Consider the following 24,940-nt stretch of genomic DNA (forward strand, 5'->3'; position numbering starts at 1 on the left):
AAAAGTTTTAACATCCTGTATGTATACCCACGTTTATAGGAACTTTTTTATGTTTTTGATGAGGAATCAAGGAGTACTTATTTAAAATTTTCCTACGTTAATGGTATTAAATTTTTAAAGGTTTCTATTAGTCTTGGATCAAAGCAAATTAATGAAGACCAAATATCAAGACAAATTTTAATCGGCATTAAACTGCTTACACTATTTCGCTAGCAAGAGAAAAAAGTCAGTGGCGTACATACTTTTTTTAGAAAAATATTCCAGTGATAACCCATATGCACGTCCCTGGTGAATATGTCGACACTTTATTAGCTTTAAAATATTTCGCATTAATAGTAACTTTTACAATCAAAATTTAATTCGAAACGCTCAAAGTACTTGGAAGAAAATTATAATAAATCGAAAAAAATATTAAGACTTTAACACCCTGTAGCATTAGAAGTTATAAAAAAATGATGGAATGTTTTTTATAAGAATTTTCTTTTAGAAAAAATATTAAAACAACTAATACTATGCGACGGAGCTGTTCGCCGGTGAGCAATGGGTCGTAAGCTAGTAAAAATTAAATTGTGATAATTACGTCTTTATAATATACTGGGCGCCACTCAGTTTTCCATTTACTTTCTAAAACTTCTAAGTTGAGAACTGAGAAATCAACTCAGAATATAGGTATTATTTATTTTAGGAATTACACAAATGAAACGCTGAGATAAACTAACAACTAAGTATAATTAATAATTAAATGTTAATTAGAATAAAATAAGACTATGAATAATTTGATGTTTGAAAATGTTTGTTGGTAAATAGTATGTATTAAAATAGATCACTCAAGATGGTAGTTAAATCTGCACGCTTCTGAATATTAATATTTTATTAATTATTCCGCAAAAAGTCTGGCGATCTTGGTACCAAAATATAGGGACTCTTTATATTAAAAAAACCGTACTATGTAGATATCAGAAATATGCATAACATGAATAAAATATTTCAAAGTGACTCTAAAGTAATAAAATATCTAATATGCCTGAAGGGCTTGAAGCATTAAAGTGAACTTAAATTATATAAAAAGAAATGATCTGGCCTTTTTATCCGTTCTGGTCACAAGCTGGTTGTGGTGAACTGCTGGAACTGGATCGTTATTATAACGTCTCCACACAGACAGGATCGGAAAATGCTGTATATTCAGGAGATTCTTCCGTTATTCAACGTGTATATTGTAGGGACAAACGTGGCCCAAATGTCAGATACAATAAACAAAATGGTACCAGAAATGCGTACCATAAAATAAAACCCTGTACAAATAGAAAAAGGGTATTAGGAAACGTTATGTAAAAAAAATAAAAGTCTTACCTCCGCTCAGAGGGTTTTCCCACACAAATTTCAAAAATGCCAAAAAAAACGCCGATAATTCTATCGGGTTCAGCTTCAACCACCAATATAGCGATAAAGGTAGGCACGAGATATATACCTATACCGTCAGAAATAAAGTGACGAACAACTTCGACCGGACTGAAATAACTAGCCAGAAATAAACTTGTAGAAAAAATAAAAGATAATAACAATACTTATAATGCCATCTCGGTGCGAGGACTTAAACTTGAATTGTTTAAATAAAATAATTCTGTACATTTATTTAAATTGTGTAAATTTTAAATAAAATGCTACAACCCTGTAGCTACGAAACAAAGCTGAATCGGACCTATGTTGATGTGAAAAATACATTTTATTTTTACGTGAGGAATCTCCCCACGAGAGATGGCACATGTTTTTTGAATCACCCTCTATAAAGAAACCGCGTATTTTTATTGAAACAATAAGTTTTTTTTCTGGTTAATTATAAGCCATTTTTGTTTTCAGTAACAATATCATCCCAATGGTACGCGTGGGGTCCTTCGCATATGCAGTGCCGTCTCTGCCAGCAGTGTTGGTCCTACTGGAAGAAATACGGCGGTCTCAAGATACCAACCAGGTTTGGAGATGGAGCCGATTTCGAGAATTGCGGGAAGAAGCGCTCGGGCAGCGACGGGGAAGATGACAAAGGAATGGGACACAGGCCCCATCGGTGTAATATCGGCGGATGTGGAAAAGGTGCAATAAGTCCCTCTTTTTGTCTTGAAAATGAAATAAATTTTATACAAACTAAAAAATAAATAAGTTGAACTGATATATTACTTGTGTGAAGCTTGATTTTCATGCGTCCGTTATCCGTTGATACGATGGTCCGACGACTCTCTGATTGGTCATAGCAAAAATAAATTAAATATAGGGATCGATATTTCGTGAACTTAGTGCGCGACCAAACTCAAGGGGGCGCTTCTTTTACTTTCATTTCGTGACATATAAGTAAAAATTCTAAAGGGCGATGTTTTATGATAATAACCGTCTATCAAAGAATGAAATCGAAATTATATTACCATAGAAACGCGTTTTGATTTTTAGCACTTAGAAAAAATTTAACCATATTTTCATATTTTTAGGGTTCCGTACCGAAAGACTTCGCTGTCCGTCCGTCCGTCTGTCACAAAGGTCTATCTTATGAACCGTTATAGCTAGACAGTTGAAATTTTTATAGATAATGTATCTATGTTGCCGCTATAAGAACAAATACTAAAAACAATTAAATAAATGTTTATAAATAAAAAAGTACTTTCACTAAACATTATCTTTTAGGTAAGAATTTTACATAGAATCTTTCAAGTCCTCGGTGGCCGCGTGGTTTAAAGCGTTAGGACTTTACGCTGCTATGACGTTGAAGCCGTAGTAAGGCAGGTTCGAATCCTAGTCAGGGCGACTCTTTTTTAATCGTTTTTTTTTAATATTGTCGCGACCTAGCTGGGGGTTGTGAAATATGAAGTCACATATTTAAGAAGTAAAAGGACACGCCCCACCACATATCGCGACCTAGCTGGGGGTTGTTTGCTAGTGTCGCTATACCAGGTTCTCTCTCTCAATCAAAACAACCATTGGATAAAATATGCATTTATTTAATATAAGGTTTACAGTGTATAACAATTTTGGGGAATGTCAAGACTTAACGGTTTACTTAAAGAAGTACTTACAGGAACATCTTCATTCTGCGCTGTCTTCTACTAACGGACTGATAACGCGAATTACTGACCGTAATAATGCGACTCACATCGACGGACTAACCTCCCGACTCTCTTCAGCATACATTTTTATATTTTCTATCCCTCGTGGTCATCGCCGGTTACGTCTAATCATCTAATTACATTCACCCGGCTATGACCATGAGGAAATCGAACTTTGGTAGCCTGCGTTTGATTATCGACCCGAGATTGTTGTATTTTAACTGTTTAATTATCAATGTTATTTAAAAACATATCTGGGTCAATGTCATGCAGGTAACCGATCTCTTGGGCCTATATCAAATTGGTTTACTCGAATTATATTTTATTTACTAGAATTATATTATTTGTGTTTTTTCCCAATTTGATCTAAACCCAAGTTGACATCTATTTAAATCTTGACAATATTTACATATTTATTTTTACTTTTTACATATTTATTATTGATTAATACAATTTTTAGTAATGTGTTTCTTCATTTTTTTTTAATTACTTATACGCGCATTCAAAATTTCAGCTAAATCGGAAAAAAAGTTGTAATAATGTGTAATAATACAGTGTCTAATGTATTCCGACTCGCACTTGACCATTTTTTTTTTAATTTTCTGTAAAACAGTATGGAAATTTGGAAAGTATATAAACGGGATTAACCATTTTAGAACAAGCAAAAATTTTTAAAAAGAACACAGTTTTTCCAAGATGTCAATAATAGAAAAGTGTTTCCTCTTGTAAAGTCAATTCGGGGACATACTCTATGTGTTCTAGTACATATAGTTCATACCAAATAAATTCTTAGTCACGTGATTGAGCTTGACCGGCACAGTGATGCCCACTTTTACATATTTTCTTTTAATCAAAATATTTTAGGAAACAGATATAAATTAATTATAAATACATAAACAGTTATTACTTACATCAACAAAACTCACCTTAACAACATTTAAGGGAGATTTTTATGGCTATTAAGCTATCTTGTACAGTGTGTCCCATTTTGGTTGAAATCGTAGGGTATCTCCGTTATTAGTGAAGATAGAAGGGTGCGGTTTGCACAAACCTGTCCCACTTTTTCGTCAAACGGAAGATGCTGCAAACAAAATTTTCATAGCCCTCTTAGTTTCTGAGCTACAGGGTCTTTTCGAAAATTTTGCAATTTGGGACATCTCCTGTATCTCTGTTATTGTTAAAGCTATCGAGAAGGCGAAAACTGCTTATTGTAGAACTTTTTACGTGGAATACAGTGGCGTAGTCTGTTTTTCTACCAAAAAAATATTTTTGAAAATATGGACTAAAGTTATGTTTTTATTATAAATCATATGATCTGTCTTGCTATGAGCTTCTCAAAAATATATATCACTCTATATTTATTTTTACTATTTACTGCAATATTTAAAATATATCATTTTCTTATTAGTAGGCCGTGATAAATAACAAAAAAATCAAAATGGTATTTACTAAAATAGTCATACACATATTAAAATTAATTTGGGATTGATATATTTTACTTTTGAAATAACTGTTTTATTTTTGAAATAACTGTTTTAACGATATATTTCGTGTTTCAAAAATCCCCAAAATCAGAAATCGAGAATGGCGAAATCCGGGAATCGAGGAGGCTATCAATATGTGTTCATTGGTTCCAATTCATTGATTTGAAAAATAATAATTTAACAGTATTCTAATATTTTCATAGTTATGAGGGGGAATGTTCCCCATCTTGCTGAAAGTATATTTCACGTAAATTCGCTAAAGGAATATCTAAAATTTCCGATACGATAGATTATTCGCACGTATACACGTATTCCAAGATTTACAAATAGCGGTAGGGAGTTAAGTTTCCCTAATATATAAAGAATTTATTAGCCGCTCCCAAAATAAAACAAGAGACAGATAGCAGTATACTTTTAATAATTCTTTAGTTTCTTTTATTATCAGTAGTAGCAGTAAATAGTGAACATAAATATATAGTGATATATATTTTTGAGAAGCTTATGGCAAAAGAGATCATATGATTTATAAATATACAGGGTGTGCTATTTAAAAAAACATAACTTTAGTTCATATTTTCAAAAATATTTTTTTTTGTAGAAAACCAGACTACGCCACTGTATTCTACGTAAACAGTTTTCACCTTCTCGATAGCTTTAACAATAACAGAGATACAGGGGGGTCCCAAATTGCAAAACTTTCAAAAAGACCCTGTAGCTCGGAAACGAAGAGGGCTATGAAAATTTTGTTTACGGCATCTTCCGTTTGACAAAAAAGTGAGACAGGTTTGTGCAAACCGCACCTTTCTATCTTCACTCATAACGGAGATACCGTATGACTTCAACCAAGATGGGACACCTTGTACACTAAAAGAGGTTCTAAAAAGAACAATGTTCTACTGCAAGGTCTGCTAGTAAACATTTTTAAGCTTAAAGTATCAGAACACTATTTATTTAAACCAAAAACTCGTGATACAAAACTAAAGTTTCAAAACGAAAGACAATGTCTGGAAATAAATAAATGTGGCAACTTGACTTTTTTACAGCAAAGCTACCACCTGAATCTCCAGCGGGAAATTTAAATTCCAGTTAGTCAGCCCGGCGCCGAATGTGTCCATGGTTGGCCAACAATGGATTTAAAAGTCGCGCCCTCGATTACGTAACTGAAAGTTTAATTGATATCAAATATTGTTGTGAACTAGTGTTTTTGTTGTGATTAAAGTTTTATTCTTCATAAAATTTCAGAATAAATAAAAACTTCCACTGTTGCCACCAATTTACCATTGTTAAATTACATATTCAACAGTTTTATTTTGAAGGAAACTTACAATTTTGATATTCTAACGAATGTTTCAGTATTTTAATATCTATTCTTTTCATTTTGCAGAATTCAAATTAAAGGCTCACCTGGGCCGTCACTACGCCACCGCTCACGGGATAACAGTGCGGGCGGGCTCGCCTCGGCCTGTCATGAAAACGCGCACCGCTTTCTATTTGCTCACCACGCCGTTGACGCGGCTGTCTAGGCGGCTGTGCCGCCAGATCATGCGGCCGAGGCACGCGGCCAGGGCGCCCTTCTTCGCCATCAACATACAGGCGGTCAAGCAGGAGTGCACGACACAAATGGTAAGTTCAAAAGGGATATATTTGGAGATATGTTGTTTGGTTCTCTCTTTCTGTCTGTGAACTACTTTGAAGACGATGAGTTATTGCTTTTTGAAGTGAAACTTCTTTACGCGCGATGGGAGTACTTACTTTTACTTTTTCGTATCCGGATTATATTATAGTTAGGTTGTAACCCAGTAATGGGCTACGTTCAATTGTATTGTATTGTATTGACTAAGGGTGGGTCCCATGGGGGGACCCTCCACTGAGGCCGCGAGGGTCTATTGTGGCTCAGTTTCTACACGCTCTAATTTACAAGAGCGTAAAAGTTCACCCTCAAGACCCAGCCTCCTAATATAGGCCGTTATGTCTGAGGGCGAAATGTCTCCTAGGTCTGATAGGTCTAGCATGGGTTTGCCAAACATCTCAAACCTGGTCCTGCTCCCAGCGGGGCAGGTACACATAACGTGCTTCATTGTTTCGTCATCTTCCATACAGAGTCGGCATTCGGCGTCTTCCACCAGTCCCGTCCTCTGTAGGTGAGATCTCAGCCGGCAGTGGCCCGTGTACACTGCAGTGAGCACACGCGTTCCATTCCTACCGGCCTTTAGGAGTTCTCCTGTTCTATGTTTGGATGGCCCTGCTAGGATTTTCTTGCCATGTTCCATTCCGGGACTGTCATTCCAGTCCCGGAACGTCGCACTCCTAACCCATTCACAGAGCCTGTCTCTTGCGAGATTTTTAGGAACGGTAAGTGTCGGTTCTGGGCCCACGAATGGCGAGCATGCACCAATTTTGGCGAGGGAATCAGCACGTTCATTTCCCTCTAGGCCGACATGTCCCGGTATCCATATTAGCGACACTTTGTTCCTATCTCCCAGTATAGTGAGTAGTTTCTTACATTGAAGAATCGTCATAGACGTGCTTTTCGTTGCCTCGAGTGCTATCAGCGCGGCTTGACTATCCGAAAATATGCATATTGTTTTCCCGGTGTATTGCTGTTCTACCAGCAGTTGCACACAGGTTTCAATAGCATATAGCTCAGCTTGGAAGATCGTGGTGTGTTTTCCAAGATTGTAGTAGATCTCAGTCTTTGGACTGCTGCAGTAAATTCCTGCTCCAGATCCTTTTTCGTTTTTGGTACCAACACATTTCCGCATGTAGTAAACCGTTTCCCGGCTTATCCCACTCGTCCCTATTCGGAAACAGGACGTTGTAGGTGCGCGTCAAGAGTTGGACTGGTGGTGTAAGATCCGAGATCATTCCCAGAATCTCATCCGACTGTAGTTCTTCTACTAGCCGGTTTTGTATGAACATAATTGTTCCTTGGCTTCCTCGTGCTATATTTAGAAACCTATATGTAGCCCATCTCGCCTCTCTTTCCAAAAGAATTTGAAGAGGAGGTAGGTCGAGTAGTGTTTCCATGGCTTTTGACGGCGTGGAATGGAAGGCACCGGTCACCGCTAAGCATGCTTGTCGTTGTAGTTTCGACAATTTATTCTTTGCCGTTGTTTGGTTGGCTTTCTGCCACCAGGCAACTGCACCATACGTGATAATAGGTCTGATGGCCGTCACGTATAGCCAGTACATATTTTTGGGGTTTAATCCAATCCTTCCAATGCTTCCCGTTTAGCCAGCCATAGATCTTCGAGGGTACATCTGTGGGGGCACGCAGGACATTGAAGAAGATGCTGATCCTGAAAGGCGCCGCAGTCGCATTTGTCGTCATTTCTGTCCAGCAAACCCCATTTGATCAAATTGGATTTTACTGGGGCCACCCCAGTTCTGATTCGGTTGAGCATTCTCCAGGTCGCTAGAAACACCATTTGGTGGGTCCTCTCTAAGTGTGTAGTGGGAGGGAGGTTCATCCAGGGGGTGGCTTAAGAAACGGCGTCTGGATTTAAGTCTACCTGTGCCGCACTCTAGGCCAAAAATTGAGCGACGAGCATCAAAGGTTTGTTTTAACTTCTCAGTATGTTCATGAGCTTTTCTGCGTAAATCGGGGCTTGTAAAACCTGCGGCCTTGTAAAGAATTTCTAAGGGGGTGGGTTTCATACAACCTGTCACTATTCTGCATGTTTCATTCAGACTGATGTTCGCCTTTTTTGCATGGCCAGATCTACACCACACTGGGCAGGCATATTCTGCAGTTGAAAAACACAGAGCTTGAGCAGAAGTTCTGACCACGGTAGGTTTGGCTCCTCATTTACTATTGGTCAGCTGCCTTATGAGGGAATTTCGTGCTTCTACTTTCTTGCGTGTTTTTTCGCAGTGATATTTATAAGTCAATGTTCTGTCCAGCCCGACGCCAAGATAGGTAGGCTTATCTGTGTGTTCTAGTAGTGTCCCGTCCCATGTAACATTAAGTCTGCGGGTCGCCTGTCGCGAATTAAGTTGGAATGTACTCACTTTAGTTTTGGTGGGGTTGGGTTTTAAAGAATTTAAAGAATTCTTTTTGTAATAGGTTGACATTGTTTTTCGGGCGCTTTCTAGTTTCTCCTCGATATCTTCGAACCCTTTGCCTTCAACTGTTATTGCTAGGTCATCTGCATATGCAAAGGTTCTAGTGTTATCTGGAATAGGTAGGTCATTTGTATATATGTTGAAAAGAATTGGTGCCAGCATGCTCCCTTGTGCCAACTTGTGTAATCTTTCAAGGTCTCATTGGCTTTATGCAGTAATATCTTGTGGTTTACCGTGTCATAGGCGGAACTTAGGTCGACTAGGGCCAGCCCTGTGATGTGTTTATCCTCAAAACCCTCCTCGATATGTTCTGTCAATGCGAGGATTTGACTGGTGCAGGACTTTCCAGGTCTGAATCCTGCCTGTTGTGGAATCAACTTTGAATCGACGGTTTTCTCTATTCTGTAGAGGATTAGTCTTTCGCGATGGGAGTAAAAGACACGAGATGATCTTGATTATGCTTTGACGCACGAACTAGCGAAAAAAATTATTAATGAAAAGATCGCTCAAACACCAAAAAACATATTATTTAAAGCTAAGAAACGCATTATAATAAACTTGATACCCTACCTGGGTACAAATATCCTCTGGTTGTGTGCTAGGAAATAAATTTTCATCTATATTTTCATCGATAATTTTAGTAGCTTCTAAATAATGGTTTAGGTAAAGCATCTAGCTCAGTTACCAGCTCAGAATTAGAATGATATTGGAGTTAGTAAGTAGCATTTTCATTGGAGGACAATGTCCTATTTATTTCAAGCCAATAATCAACGAGAATATTCGTATAATTTAATAAAATTACTGTAAATCACTGTAATACATTGATTTTTCTCCGAAGAGTAACCATAGCTCCGATTCTGAATCTCTTACTAAAACTTACGAGATGTGGTATATGGCAACCATATGACAAAAAACAAAAATCTCATGAATCAAATGTGCACGATCCATGTGCGGCAAATGCAGATCCTATATTTCAAAATAGCTGTTACTGTCATATTTTATATCAGTTTGAAATATCAGACATCTGTACTATTTATTGATTTTATTGTTTAACGGACAATACCTATATAAAAAAAGCGATTTTATTTTAGTCTCGCGATACAACAGCCCACAAACAAACACAAACCCATTGTAATTTGCTATTTACTTTTGAATGAATACTGATGCATCAAGAATATTCATGTTCCATCATTATGACTTGGCATCTCTACCTACATATCGAAAAAAACTGTTATTTACGCTTTCGAAATTAAAAAAATAATAGTTACTTGCTTCAAAGAACACCTAGCAGCGTACGGCTATTTTAATACTTGTTATTTTCTGAAAGTAACTGTATCTGTTGTCAGCGGACTGTTATTTTACAACTGTTATTTTTTGGAACAGCTGTTGTGAAATAACAGCCCGCTGATAACAGTTATTCAAAAAAAACTAACAATAATCTAAATATAAATAAATATTATTTAAAATTATGGCGCAACGCTCCCAGCACGCTTGCGTTCTCTGGCAGTGTTGCACTGTTGTTTTAATACCTATTATTATTATTTTAAGACTTTCTGTAATTTTATTCTTAAAATCACATTATTTTGTAAATCGGCGTTGGCTATTTAATTACGTTTACAACAATTATTTTGGTGAATTAAATTTATACCAAATAATAAAAATAGCTTTATTTTATTTACTAGCGTGTACCCGCGACTTCGTTCGCGTCGAATTAATCATTTGTAATGGTGATGATACAGCAAAGCAATTAACATACAAACTGGATAAAATTTTCTCACATTTATGTCAGCATGAGAAAAAACAATATGGCGATATTATTACCTATATAATTTGATAATATTTGAGGGGTAGTTTCATCTCGTTAGAATTTGACTTTCGAAAAATCCGTTTGGCAAAAATAAGCTTTTTACGTCAAGCAGTTTAAGCAGAATCGTGGTTAATTAATTACCCAACTTTTTGAAACACCCTGTATGATTTTTTAAAAAATTTTAAAATATGTAAAAAAACAAAATAAATTATACGTGTCCAAACGTTTTCCCGAAAGACTAACCGTTTTTTTAAACAAATATTGTAATATTTGAGGGGCGTTTTCACCCTCTTGGAATTTGAGATTCGAGAAACCCCTCCTTATCGAACCTCTACACCCCACAGTCAATCCGTTTGCCAAAAATCAGCTTTAAACGTCAAGCAGTTTAAACAGAATCGTGATTATACTAAATACAGGGTGGTCCGAATTGTATTCCGGAAACTTCGGCAGCATATTCTGCAGATAAAAATAAATTAAAAAGTTTGTATAAATGTAGGTCCTAAAATGCTTAGTTTCAGAGATACATGGTGTAGAAGTTTTATTTTTATTTCGATTTTTTCTAAATAATTTCTGAAGTAACGTCAATATTTGGATGAAAATTGGTGTCTGGGAGTTTTTTGACACGAGAAATTTGGGATTTTGATATCAATATGACTCCTACTAGTAGAGGATGCCACCTACATGTGTTTTAACCAAGGGGTAAATCGCAGAGGAATTATGGTGTACACTATGAAGGAATTCTACAGGAATTCCATAGGAATTACTAGGAATTCCAATTATTTCTGTAAGAATTCCAAGGAATTCCTTAGAAATTTAGAGGAATTCCACAGGAATTAAGAGGAATTACAAGCAACTGTATAAAAAATTAACAAACATTAGTAAACCATGAATACTATAAGAGGTAGTACTAAATTTAAAGAAAAACGTTTTGCAGGCGATTTTTTACTATCCGTTTTTCGTTTTCACTTCCAAAATTTCCCAATATCAAATATCTACACAGGTTAGATATTCTTTTAATTTAATATTGTACCCTCGATTATATATCTAAAATATTTTCCAATAGTACGGCCGAACCACCCCGAGAGATCTACTTATAACGTTCCCTGATTTCGCCATTTTAAAGAAACCCTCATAAGATTTTTTTATTCAGTACTCAGAAAGTGTAAAGTTGATTTTTTCATTTCCTCGGAATAATACCTGGGTATATACTACAGGGAAATTAATACAACTTTAGGTGCTAGGGTTGCCAAGTGTCCTCCTTTCGGGAGGACAGTCCTCCTTTTAGAAGAAAAGTCCTCCTGCCTCCTTTTGCACCCAAATGTCCTCCTTTTACAATCTTTGACAAAAAAGTTCCTTAAACCATGATTTTGTGCTCAAAATAATAATTTTTCTGTAGCCTATAATAATTTATAGTTTGCATTTTATTTTGTCTTTCTTTAATCTTGATGCTATTTCGCCCATTCAGCTGTCATAAACAAGATTGCTTCTGCATAGGTATTTCAGTTTTAGTTTATTTCTGTGAATCAAAGATTCACTGTCGTGGCTGTATTTTGTAATGTTTTTTTTTCAATAAATCGTTCATGCAGTATTGCAATCCAAATATTTGTATACCCCCTCCCCCTCACCCCGCTTCAACAGGGAAATGTCCTCCCCTTGCTTTTGAAAAACTTGGCAATCCTATTAGGTGCACTTCATCAATGATACCGTGCGTAATCTTATGGAATTTACTGGTGATCGTATTATGACGTGCAACTGAAGTTTTATTAATTTCCTTTCCTATAGATACGAGTATAACTAGGTACCTATAATTTTCAAAAAATCCCGAGAAAAATTAATTTTAATAAGTAAGTGCCGACATATTTCCAGTATTTTTACCTCATGATCCCCTATTAGTCCTAAAATTTAACTAAAAAAACGTAAATCTTGTAATAGTACTTTTTATTGTTAGATCTAGTACTTATAGAGACATTAGACATTTATAAAAATCACCAGAAAATTCATAGCGGAACTGCGAAACCGAGGTGGCAACGCTGGTTCAGACTGAAAGAGTTACCGAGTTCGTACTAAGGAATTCCAAGGAAGACCTTGAATGATTGACCTTGACCTTGATGACCAGGAATTCCAAGGAATTCCGAAGGAATTACGAGGGATTCTGAGGAATTATTTGAGTAAAAGGAATTACGGTGTACACTTTTCCCTCTGCGGTTTACCCCTCGGTTTTAACTGTTTTGAAGCGTAATAACTTTTTGTCCGTACCTGTATAAAACTACCGAGCGAAAAAATATACATCTCAGTGACTTTTTACGTACAAAATATATCTTTGTAAAGATCGCTAGGAACAACAGTTCTTAAGATATTTAGAATGGAAATAGTCAATACATGTCATTATTGACGAAAAATAAACACGTTGAGTAAATAGTTATTTTACTGAAATAATAAATTTAAAATTTTTTATTTTTTTTAAATTAATTATAAATTTTTCTGCAAAAAATGATGATAAAACAGTTTCTGTTGAACTTTTGGCACAAAAATATTTCAAATTTATGATTTCAGTTTATTAACTATTTAGTCAACATGTTTAATTAATGTCGATGACAGGTATTAATAATTTCGATTCCAAATATCTCGAAAACCATTACTCGTAGCGATTTTTACCAAGAGACGTTTTTTACGTAAAAAACGTCGTAAATGTATATTTTTTTACTCAGTAGTTTTATACAGGGACGGACGAAAAGTTATTACTCTTCAAACCGGTTAAAAAATATGTAGGTGGCGCCCTCTACTAGTAGGAGCCATATTGACATCAAAATCAAATTTTTCATCGAAATAAAAATGAAACTTCTACACCCTGTATCTCCGAAACTAAGCATTTTAGGACATACATTTATACGAACTTTTTTACTTATTTTTATCTGCAGAATATGCTGCCGAAGTTTCCGGAATACAATTCGGACCACCCTGTATATTAATTTTTTTACTGTTTCCCAATTATTTTCCATATCGACGCTCTGATGTAGTAGTATAAGCTTAGATCTTATCGTTGAACGATGGCAGAACATTCTTTAGTAATAGATGGCTTTTATAATCATGAATAATATTTCTTTACATTAGACATAAATCCATTTCTTTGTCCAGGTTCCTCCTTGAACGCGCCCTCGGCCAAACGCATGACCAAGGAACCCATCTCCCTGACGCGGCATCCGACCGTACCCTCCATCATGCCCGGCGGCGGCGTCACGGCTGCCGCACCCGCGCCCTTGCCCACTCCCCTCCCGCTGCCTCTAACCGTGCCGTCCACGCCCGAGCAGTACCAGGCGATGATGGCGGCTGCAGCGGCCGCACAGGCGCAGATCTCGCCCGTGCCGGGGCCCGGCCCGGTGCCCGCGGTCGTACCGTCGCCGATGCCGCGCCACGTGGCCCACGTCAACGGCAAACCGAAGATAGCTCAGATGACGCGAGGAGCGGGCAGGAAGCAGGTGATCAGCTGGATGGACGCGCCGGATGATTTGTACTTTCGGGCTACCGATCAGTCTAAGTAAGTATCGATGATTTTTTAGAAGTTATTTAAATGGAAAAGACAGAAAGTGTCGGTCTTATATCAAAAAAGAATGTGGCACTTATAGAGATATAAATTTTTACACTATTGAAAAGGCTTCTCAATTCGTTAGTTTTTGACTATACATGTTCCTATACCTAAAATAAATTGTTTTTAAGTTATTGAAGATTTAGTGTTAAAGCGTATATTTTTCTTGATTTTAACCAGTTGCCTATGACTTTAAACGTCAAGTGATGTAAAACAATAGATCTGGCCATGTCATATTGTGGCACTTTGTTCAACAAGCAGTATGTTATCGATCATCATTTCCAAGCCAACTTTGCGCTGTTTTTTTTTCGATCATACGTCATACGGTATATTATTAATAATATCAACTATTAGATATCACTAAAGAGCGAAAATACGAGATATATTTTTATGAATACATTTTTTAAACTCTTAAGGCAGACGGCCACTGCCAGCGACACTAAACTAAGCTTCTTCTTCTTTACGTGCCGTCTCTTTCGTGGAGGTTGGTGATCACATTGGCTAAATCTTCACGATTCTCGGCTTTTCTTATGAGTTCTTCAAAAGTTAGGTGAGTCCAGTTTCTGATGTTTCTCAACCAAGATAGTTTTTTCCTGCCGAGAGCTAAGAATATAGAAAGAAACGGTACCTAAACGGAAATAAGTTTCATCGGCCACTGGGAACGATTTTTGCTTAGTAGTCAGCTAAGTTATAGTCTGTGAAGCGAATAACTTTGAATTTGACAGTTCCCGCGGGCTTTTCTAGTGTTAATTTTATTAGGTTAGCAACTTGCGGCCATGCTGACGCAATGCCGTCTCTAATAGAACAGCCCCGGAGCGAGATTTATGATGTCACGCTAGTTAGATGCTATGGATTAATAAATATGTTGTAGAATACATGGAAAACATAATTATACCTCGTATTTTTGATTTGTATTTTAAAAATGATATAGTTTACATGAAATATACATATAAGTTTTAAGTTTTGTGAATGCAAATAATAATACATCACTATTAGTAGATATTGAATGTTTTTTGTTAAATTAGATCGATTTTCAAACCCCAAAATTTAAAATATATTTTACATTTTACCCATTATCTTATGTACCTATTCATTATTTGTATATTGTAAAACATATGCTGCATTTTTATGGTTCATAGTTTTATTTGCCAAAGTATTTATTACTATAAATAGGTATATATATTGTATTTATTAACTGTATATTATGTATATTTCATGTAAACTGTATCATTTTTAAAATACAAACCAAAAATACGAGGAATAATTATGTTTTCCATGTATTCTACAACATATTTATTGATCCGTAGTATCTAACTAGCGTGACGTCATAAATCTCGGTCCGAGGCTCTTCTATTAGAGACTGCATTGGTCTGATATTTAGAAATGCCAAAAGCTGATGACATTTTACTTTTGACAATTATGACATTTTGTGTTGATTTTTCAAGAAGACTGTGACTTGTTTTATTATTTTCCTTTTCTATTTCACGAAAGTAAAAAGAGTTACCTATCTGATTCGTTCAGGCACTCATTTTAAAGAATATCAGTAACTTTTTTGACAGAGGGATTTTATATTTGCCATATTGGTAAAAAATAACGGTCAAAATTCAAATTTATTCATTTTATAGACTATAGTTGCGTTTTCGTATTGTGTCTATGCTCTCATAGAATTAATCGCTGCGAAAAATTCGCTGGAACCTGTCACGAACTAAAACGAGCGAAACTAAACTACAATTAGAATCTTCGTTCATATATTTTCGTTTAGTTTCGCTCAAGTGGCCGCTGATGCATTTAAAAGTATTGGAGCTGATTTTTACAAATCTTATCTTCGCTTGGCTTAGTTTAGTTTCGGTCGCAGTGGCCGGCCGCCTTTAAGCAGGCAGTATTTATAATATAGAAAATTCAAATAATTCGTTTTCTGACAGATGGAAATAAATTGTCCGACTGTTTGACACTTAATGTCAAAGGAAGCTAGATAAAATCAAGAAAAATATACGTTTTGAAACTGAATTTTGAATAACTTAAAAACGATTTATTTTAGGTATAGGAACATGTATATTCAAAAAGTAACGAATTGGAAAACCTTGCCCATAGTTAAATAAAAAAAAGTAGAATGATGAATCCGCCACATAAGTATAGACATTTTTTAAAAAAAGTAGGTTTCCATTTGAAACAAAAATGGTTTATGATAATATATTTTTTTTTAATTGCTCAATTCCATGACAGCTAGCTACCAACATTATTATATGACATTTGATAATTTAATTTTTGAAATAGATAGCCACATGTTTATGTCACAGTGGATGTGGTAATCATTAAATTTGACTTTTAGGCTATACGAATTTTTTTGAAATATAGTTTTTTTCGCCCAAAAATATTAAATATTTTTTTTTCTCAAAAACGGTCAATGTTAGGTATAGAGTGTTTAACATCAATATTCTCATAGAATTTTACAGAGAATTTAAGTATGTAATAAAAGATGAGGGCACCCATTTAAAATAAGAAAGTTGCTGTCAACTTCCGGTATTTCCGGAAGTGCCGCTATATTAATATATTAAGAATATTTTTAATCGATAGATCTCATTGTAAAACAATAATGTGCAAAAAATCTCCGATCTAGATATTATAGTTCTCTAGAAACTTCTAATGCACGCTCAGCCTGGGACACCCTGTATATCAAATAGTTCTAAAATCTTTAGTACTTGTATAATAGATGAGTATTTATGCAAATACTTATTTTTAGTATCATATTTTTTTTAATTTTAGAGTTTAAGATCATAATATTATATACCCTGCTGGTCGTCCAATTTATGTGGTCTGGATTTTAATGAGCGTGACAGAGAATAATATAAATGACCGGTTGACAGACAGAGAGACAAAATCAGAAGCGGCATACAGTGTTGCCGGTTTTTTACGTTTGTAGGAAAATGTGTGTAGAAAAATATAAGCTATTTTAAAAACTTTCATGTATACTACTGAAATGATGATAATATATCTAAACTAAATATAATCTATTACAGCTGTAGTAAAATGAGTAACTAATAATGAAAAATAAAGTCCCAACCTTAAATGCAACATTATTTTCGTTACCGCCTACTTGTGCGGTTTGAAATTTTGATGCAAAATCCGGCAATACCGCATAGAAGAAATGTGTCGACCCAATTTTTATCTTTTTTTAATACATTTGATTTTCCATTAAGCTGTCTACATCACCGTCTTAAGCTTGATTTTCATGCATCCGTTGTCCGACGATACGATGATACGATATTAATTTTATTGTTTGAATTTAAAGGCTTCGATTGGTTAACCGTTTCTAACCAATGGAAGTCTTTAAATTCAACCAATAAAATTAATAACGGACCATCGTATCAACGGATAACGGACGCATGAAAATCAAGCTTTACACGTTAAATTCCAGACCACACAGTTTCGATGACCAAATCGGTATAAGTTCTATCAGTTGTTTCTCTGTTTAATAATGGTTTTATTTTCAGGAAAATGAGACGCCAAATAACGCTGCCCGAGCTGCGGCGAGCCGCGAGGAAGCCGTGGCGCCCCCTCAAAACCAAAGCGGACGATCCACAAGTGGTCGTTCTCGATTGACGTTAAGCGCACTCGCCCCACCCTATATTCAGATTCTTCGCCCCCCACTAATAACGAAATCTTATTGTACACACAACTTGAAGCGCAACGCTCGTTACTGCCTGTCCTCATGTCCTACCCCCACCATGTTAAATGTCCGCAAAAAAGACTGCGAGGATCAAATGCGATTTTTTTAGGTTACCGGAAAAAAATCCGATTTGATGCAGCCTTTTCTGCCGACCCTGTATACATAGTCACTCCCCGTACTCGTTAATATCATCCCGTCACACTTAACCTACACGTTTTCTAAACGTACAAAATCTGCGAGTGTTGAATTCGTGTCGTCGCGCGTGAAACAGTGCGCGCTCTTGGATTGTTGGCCTTCGATACAGACAGATGTAAAATTTTAACGTTAATTTGTGTTTTTAACCGCTCAAAATTAGTTAATTTTAAATAAGCGACAATCCAAAGAAGAAAGTAATTGTCCTCCCCCCGTATTTTTTCGCAGAAGAAACCTTTTGTTACTTTTGTACAGTACCTGGTAACAGTCGCCGCGGTTTTGTAGGTGTTTGATCGTTGGTCCGGCAAACACAAGGATCTCTGCTGCTGGCGTCCTCTATGTGTTGTGGCGTTAACTAGAAACAGTCGCGATGGACTTTGTTTATGGAGTAAGCGCCCACCCTCTCCCCGTGATGGTGAAAGTACTAGTGAAAAATGTCGCGAACGCGTTTTAGCAATATTTTAACGTATTGTAAAACTGGAGAAAGCAAGAAAGACACTTGGACAAAAGATATTTGTGATCTAAGTGATAAGCACACTTTTTTTTGTTTCATCGACTAAATTAATGCAAACTTTTAATTCATTTTTTATTTATTAAGTATATTGTACAATAAAACGTATACATACGAATTGTGTTCTTTTTTTGGTAGGTTTATGGTATATTATTGTTAGCCTGAAATGTTTTTGACCAAAAATGTCTATAACTGAGTATTCTCTCATTACCAGTTACAGAATTTTAGTTACACTCATCAGAAATTTTTGGATGGTGGGATTTAAAGGTCTTGACAGAAAAAAACTAAACTACATGTGTAAATTTCAGCATCACACAATTTAACTATAAATTTGACAACCCTTCCTTCAAGTTTTTCCAAATTAGTATTATATGGTGCTTCCTCAAAACCACAGACAATCTACAAGTGGACGTTCTCGATTGACGTTAAGCATACCCGCTCCACCCTCTCTTCAGATTGTTCTTCGCCCACTAATAACGAAATCTTATTGTACACTCAACTTGACGCGCAACGCTCATTACTGCCTGTCCTCATGTTGCTACCCCCACCATTTTAAATGTCCGTCTACTTACAATGTCCGCAAAAAAGATTGCGAGAATCAAATGCGATTTTTTTTTATGTTACCGAATAAAAAAATCCGATTTGGTGCAGCCTTTTATGCCGACCCTGTATACATAATCACACCCCGTACTCGTTAATATCATCCCGTCACCCTTAACCTACATGTTTTCTAAACGTACAAAATCTGCGAGTGTTGAATTCGTGTCGTCGCGCGTGAAACAGTGCGCGCTCTTGGATTGTTGGCCTTCGATACAGACAGATGTAAAATTTTAACGTTAATTTGTGTTTTTAACCGCTCAAAATTAGTTAATTTTAAATAAGCGACAATCCAAAGAAGAAAGTAATTGTCCTCCCCCCGTATTTTTTCGCAAAAGAAACCTTTTATTACTTTTGTACAGTACCTGGTAACATTCGCCGCGGTTTTGTAGGTGTTTGATCGTTGGTCCGGCAAACACAAGGATCTCTGCTGCTGGCGTCCTCTATGTGTTGTGGCGTTAACTAGAAACAGTCGCGATGGACTTTGTTTATGTAGTAAGCGCCCGCCCTCTTCCCGTGATGGTGAAAGTACTAGTGAAAAATGTCGCGAACGCGTTTTAGCAATATTTTAACGTATTGTAAAACTGGAGAAAGCAAGAAAGACACTTGGACAAAAGATATTTGTGATCTAAGTGATAAGCACACTTTTTTTTGTTTCATCGACTAAATTAATGCAAACTTTTAATTCATTTTTTATTTATTAAGTATATTGTACAATAAAACGTATACATACGAATTGTGTTCTTTTTTTGGTAGTTTTATGGTATATTATTGTTAGCCTGAAATGTTTTTGACCAAAAATGTCTATAACTGAGTATTCTCTCATTACCAGTTACAGAATGTTAGTTACACTCATCAGAAATTTTTGGATGATGAGATTTAAAAGTCTTGTAATGTGTAAGTTTTAACATCACACAATTTAACTATAAATTTGGCAACACTTCCTTCAAGTTTTTCGAAGTTTATAATTAACTTGAAGCGCAACGCTCGTTACTGGTTATTGCCTATCCTCATGTCCCTACCCTCCACCATTTTAAATGTCATTAGGCAAGATAGGCAGCTGCCTAGGGCGGCAAATTTTGGTAAACGTGACGATTTTTAATTAAGAGGACGTCAAAACGTGGTTTTGATGTCTTTTTAATTAAAAATGGACAGGTTGTGCCAAAAGATTGGCAACCAATGAGGAAATATTTTATAATTTAGTTAAGCTAAAGGCTCTCCAACCCAGTGTGAGTACATATCAATGTAAAATCTCTGACGAGGGGTAGGGGACTCAAAAACTCACAATCTTTTAGGATGTTTATTTCAACATTTAATTTGATTTAAAATTGGTGCGACATTTGCCAATGAATCCCGAAACACGTCTCCCCAGTCTTAAATCAAATTAAATTTTGAAATAAACATCCTAAAAGATTGTGAGTTTTTTGAGTCCCCTACCCCTCGTCAGAGGTTTTACATTTATAATTTAGTTATTGAACACAGTTTTTACAGATTTTCTTCAGCATCCCATTCAATATCATTAATCATAATGTTGTACGATATACTACCAAAAACCTTCTAATGATATGCAAAAAGTAGGATCAGGTGATTAAATATTCAAAAAATTAAAAAAAATCGAATTTAATTTATCATCTGTTTAATCATAAGATTCAAAATATACAGGAACTTTCAAAAATAACACATTCCCCATTAATTTTCGAAAAAAATAAAAAAATTTCGTATGAATGACACAAGAAAAAATGAATCAAATAAAATATTTTCCAATGCAGTTATTTTAACCTTTTTTAACTTATCTACTGTCCCGGAATGAATATAAAAAAAAACTAAAAATGTTAATTCTCACTTTGATACAATGGCCTATAGACAACAAAAAATCATTTGCAGTAACTTTAAGGTGCGTTCACACCTACTGCGCCGCTCCGCGCCGCGCAAATCATGTTTTTAACGTGTACTTTTGTGTGCGCTAAAAAAAATACACTTCAAAAGTACATGTTAAAAAAATATTTTGGGGGCGCGGCGCGGCCGGTAGAAATGCAGAATTAAATAAAAATTGGAATTTTAATTGTTTCACACATTTTTTCCTATTCGGACGGTTATAAAATTTAATACTAACTCTTACGCTTATTAGACTTACTTAGTTATGAATAGACTTTATTTATTCATATTCTTGATAATTTTTTTTCGCCTACGCCTATGGCGGATGACTGCTTTAACGTACTAAACGTACCTAATAATTAAAACGTACTTCAGAAAAGGTACAACACTATATTATAGACTATATTTTAGGACATATAGTATAATATTAGAAAAATTATGAAATTAAATAAGTCGCTAAAAAGGTTTGAGTGCAGAAAATTAACTGTTTTAAACGTAATTTATGGTTTTTTATAGTTGCGGCTTCACTTGAAAGCTGAACAACTAATCACCATCGTAATAAAGTTTATACAAAGTTCGCTACACGCAACAAACTTAATAATCGCTAAAATTGTCGCTGGTTAACACATCATTTGTCTCCTAAAAAATGGCGCCAAATATCACAAATTTTGCACCAGCCTCTATATGCGCGTGGAGCTTCCTTGTATTCTTTAGTTATTGCAGCATACTGTATACTGTTTTAAATTGCGAAAATATAAGCAAAAATCTTTAAAAGGCAAAAAGAATAATTATTGGAGGTAGCGCCATCTGCCCTCCTAGGCTTTATATTAAAGAATGTATAATAAAAAATAGTTTCAACGTGAATGCATAGATGGCCATACTATTCTCTTATTATAGGTTTCTTTTTACCATTAGTTATTTTGGTGAATGAAATAAAATTCAACTGCTTCTAAGCATTGTTCTAAACTTTTATTCTCTTCTCGAGATCGATCCTTATCGATGAATGCTGATAAAATTAAATTAAGCTTGATGTTTTATCTTTTTCTCTTTAGAAGGGATATGGTTTGTGTCGTAGAATAAATTACAGTAATCCTGTACTTTGATATACATATATTCTCTTCTTAATTTACTGAAACTTCTTTCATGTAATGCCAAAATCTAGATAATATGGTGAAGGTGTTCATTTTTGATCTTATTAGATTTATACAGACCAACTTAAGTTAGTTTGTTATTTATATTAAGATATTTCTTATAATTTTTTTGTCTTAATACCTACTACATATTATGCTTTGTGGTGTGGAGAATAAATGTTAAGATATCTTAATACTTGCATATCCTTGCATTAGGAAAAATATTGTTTATAAATCATATATGCTAAGAAAATCACATAAATTAGGTGTAAGAATAGAAACATCTTAATGTAGCAGAAAAATTAATGCAATATATGTATAAGCAGAATTAAACAAAAGGTAAGAAAGTACCTATTAATATTGCTGATTCTACAGTTATAACCTTGATTATGAATAACGGAATTTTATATACTGACAAGAGTTATAATTACGGAGGCCTTTTTAAGGCCTACTTAGTTTTAGTGGAATGTTTTAAAACCTATTATAAACATGATATGGAGCTACAGCTGTGCTACAGCATTTAAAAATTAAAAAAAGAAGAAACTTGGACACACCTCTTAATTTTCCGAATTTTTAATAAAACACTTTTTAAGCGTAGCATAATAATCTAGAGCAGTCAGATTAATTATAGCAATCTAGAGTTTTATTGACTATGAAAATACTTAATAAGGGTTTTTACTTGTTGTGCGAAATATTAAAATAATAATATGAATAATACTTGATAATACCGTATGATCGAAAAAAATGGCATCAGCGATGACTATGCATGAAGATCGCTCTCATTTTATAATATGTAAATTTATATGGGAAATGTCATCGATCGTCATTTCTTAGCCAAATGGACGCCGTTTAAAATATAAACGCGGCCTTTATCTAAAATATAAAAATATGATTTATTATATAATTAAGATATCTTAACAGTTATTTTCCACACCACAAAGCATAATATGTAGTATTAAGATATAAAAAACTAGTTGAAGCCTAGCGCATCCGCCACGACATCAGGAAAAATATCCTTTTTATTTTTATTTTTTGATTAAATGAAAAACAAAAAATCCGGCGACGACAGTTTTTAGAAGAGCCAATTACCTATCTTTTAGTAAAAAAAAGCAACTTTCTAGAGCAAGTCGTTACTTCAGTAGAGACGGCACAGATAAACATTAACACTTTATACAGGGTGTTTCAAAACAAATGCGAAAAACTTCAGGGGGTGATTCCTTGTTCAAAATAAAGGGTAGTTTGCTTCATAAACGTTGGGTCAAAAGTCAACCATTAGGGAGATATCGCGGTACAAAGATGGCGGAAAAATAATGTTTTTATTTTTTATCTTGAAAACAAAAAGAGATAGATTAATGAAATTTTATGGAAGCATTACTGTTATGAAAACACACTTTCTGGTAATTTTTTCACTTTTTTAAAATGAGTGGAAGGGGTTGAAATAAACTACCCCTATCATTCTTGTTAACGAAATTTAAAGAAAAATCTTATCAAACACATGCAAAAAAAATTAATTTGGATAGTTTAGTTTGTTTAGAAACTTTTTTATCTCTTGTGTTTTTTTGATAAAACTCACCGATTTGAAATTAAAAAATAAAATGTAAAGCATTACATGCCAGGACAAAAAACATTTTCTGATAAAGAATCTAGTGGGCTGCTGTATTTTTTTTTTAGGAAAAAATCTAGTCGGCCGCTGTTACTTTTTAGGATGTTCCTAATATTATTTTATTTGACATTACTCTACTGCAATACGTTATTATCTAGATGATTATTATTATCGTTATTATCACTAGATTCTTAATCTAAAAATATTTTTAGTCCCGACATGTAATGCTTTATATTTTATTTTTTAATTTCAAATCGGTGAGTTTTATCAAAAAAACACAAGAGATAAAAAAGTTTCTAAACAAACTAAACTATCCAAATTAATTTTTTTGCATGTGTTTGATAAGATTTTTCTTTAAATTTCGTTAACAAGAATGATAGGGGTAGTTTATTTCAACCCCTTCCACTCATTTTAAAAAAGTGAAAAAATTACCAGAAAGTGTGTTTTCATAACAGTAATGCTTCCATAAAATTTCATTAATCTATCTCTTTTTGTTTTCAAGATAAAAAATAAAAACATTATTTTTCCGCCATCTTTGTACCGCGATATCTCCCTAATGGTTGACTTTTGATCCAACGTTTATAAAGCAAACTACCCTTTATTTTGAACAAGGAATCATCCTCTAAAGTTCTTCGCATTTGTTTTGAAACACCCTGTATATGTATGTAGATATTTTTTATATTATAAAAATCAAATACGCTCAAAATTCAACCTTCACCATATTGTCAAGATTGTATTTTGGCTTTAACAAATTTGGATTGATACGAAACACCATTTAATGAAAATCAACCCCATTTATACCTAGAGACCACATACCAAAATTGAAGAACATATCTAAAGTAGCTTCAGAGATAATTTTTTTTTTTATTTTTTTGAGATTTTTAACATCCTGAAAATCAGACTGGAAGCACTTTAGACCCTATTATTATATATATTTATATGAGCTTTTTTTCTTAAAAATACATGAGCAATCATACCTTGTATTTTTTTTTAAAGTATATGTAGAAAACATCCTGTTTATACATAGTGCTCGAAGCTTTCATCGAACAAATTTTGAATCGAAGAGGTAACAAATTCTTGTTTACTCTTGTGTTGTTTTGGGGGTTGGAAATTGTTAAAAATCTACAAGAATATAACTAGTAGGGCGCAGAATCTTGTTAAATGTTTTTTTTTTAATTGATTTCAAGGCAAAATTAGTGAAATAAAAGTAAATATCTTGTAGAAGTTACATATTCTTGTTTTGGGACTTGGAAATTGGTAAAAAACTCCAAATACAGAATTTGTACGGCACAGAATCATGTTAAATGAGGTTTGTTATTGATTTCAAAGCAAAATTG

The 24,940-nt window shown here is 34.6% G+C and overlaps 1 protein-coding gene across 1 annotated transcript in view; it reads left to right on the plus strand.

The window, feature by feature from the left end:
* LOC115888038 (metastasis-associated protein MTA3) overlaps positions 1 to 19,732 on the plus strand; it is a 97,329-nt gene extending 77,597 nt beyond the window's left edge. Inside the window, exons 7-10 of the mRNA XM_030907606.1 lie at positions 1,858 to 2,088; positions 5,958 to 6,227; positions 13,548 to 13,980; positions 17,520 to 19,732. Of these exons, the coding sequence (XP_030763466.1) occupies positions 1,858 to 2,088; positions 5,958 to 6,227; positions 13,548 to 13,980; positions 17,520 to 17,628 (1,043 nt within the window). The 3' untranslated portion in view covers positions 17,629 to 19,732. The remainder of the gene's footprint in view (positions 1 to 1,857; positions 2,089 to 5,957; positions 6,228 to 13,547; positions 13,981 to 17,519) is intronic.
* Positions 19,733 to 24,940: the final 5,208 nt, after the last annotated feature.

Source organism: Sitophilus oryzae, unplaced genomic scaffold (assembly GCF_002938485.1).
Source record: "Sitophilus oryzae breed Bouriz unplaced genomic scaffold, Soryzae_2.0 scaffold_682_pilon_pilon, whole genome shotgun sequence".
Taxonomy (NCBI): domain Eukaryota; kingdom Metazoa; phylum Arthropoda; class Insecta; order Coleoptera; family Curculionidae; genus Sitophilus; species Sitophilus oryzae.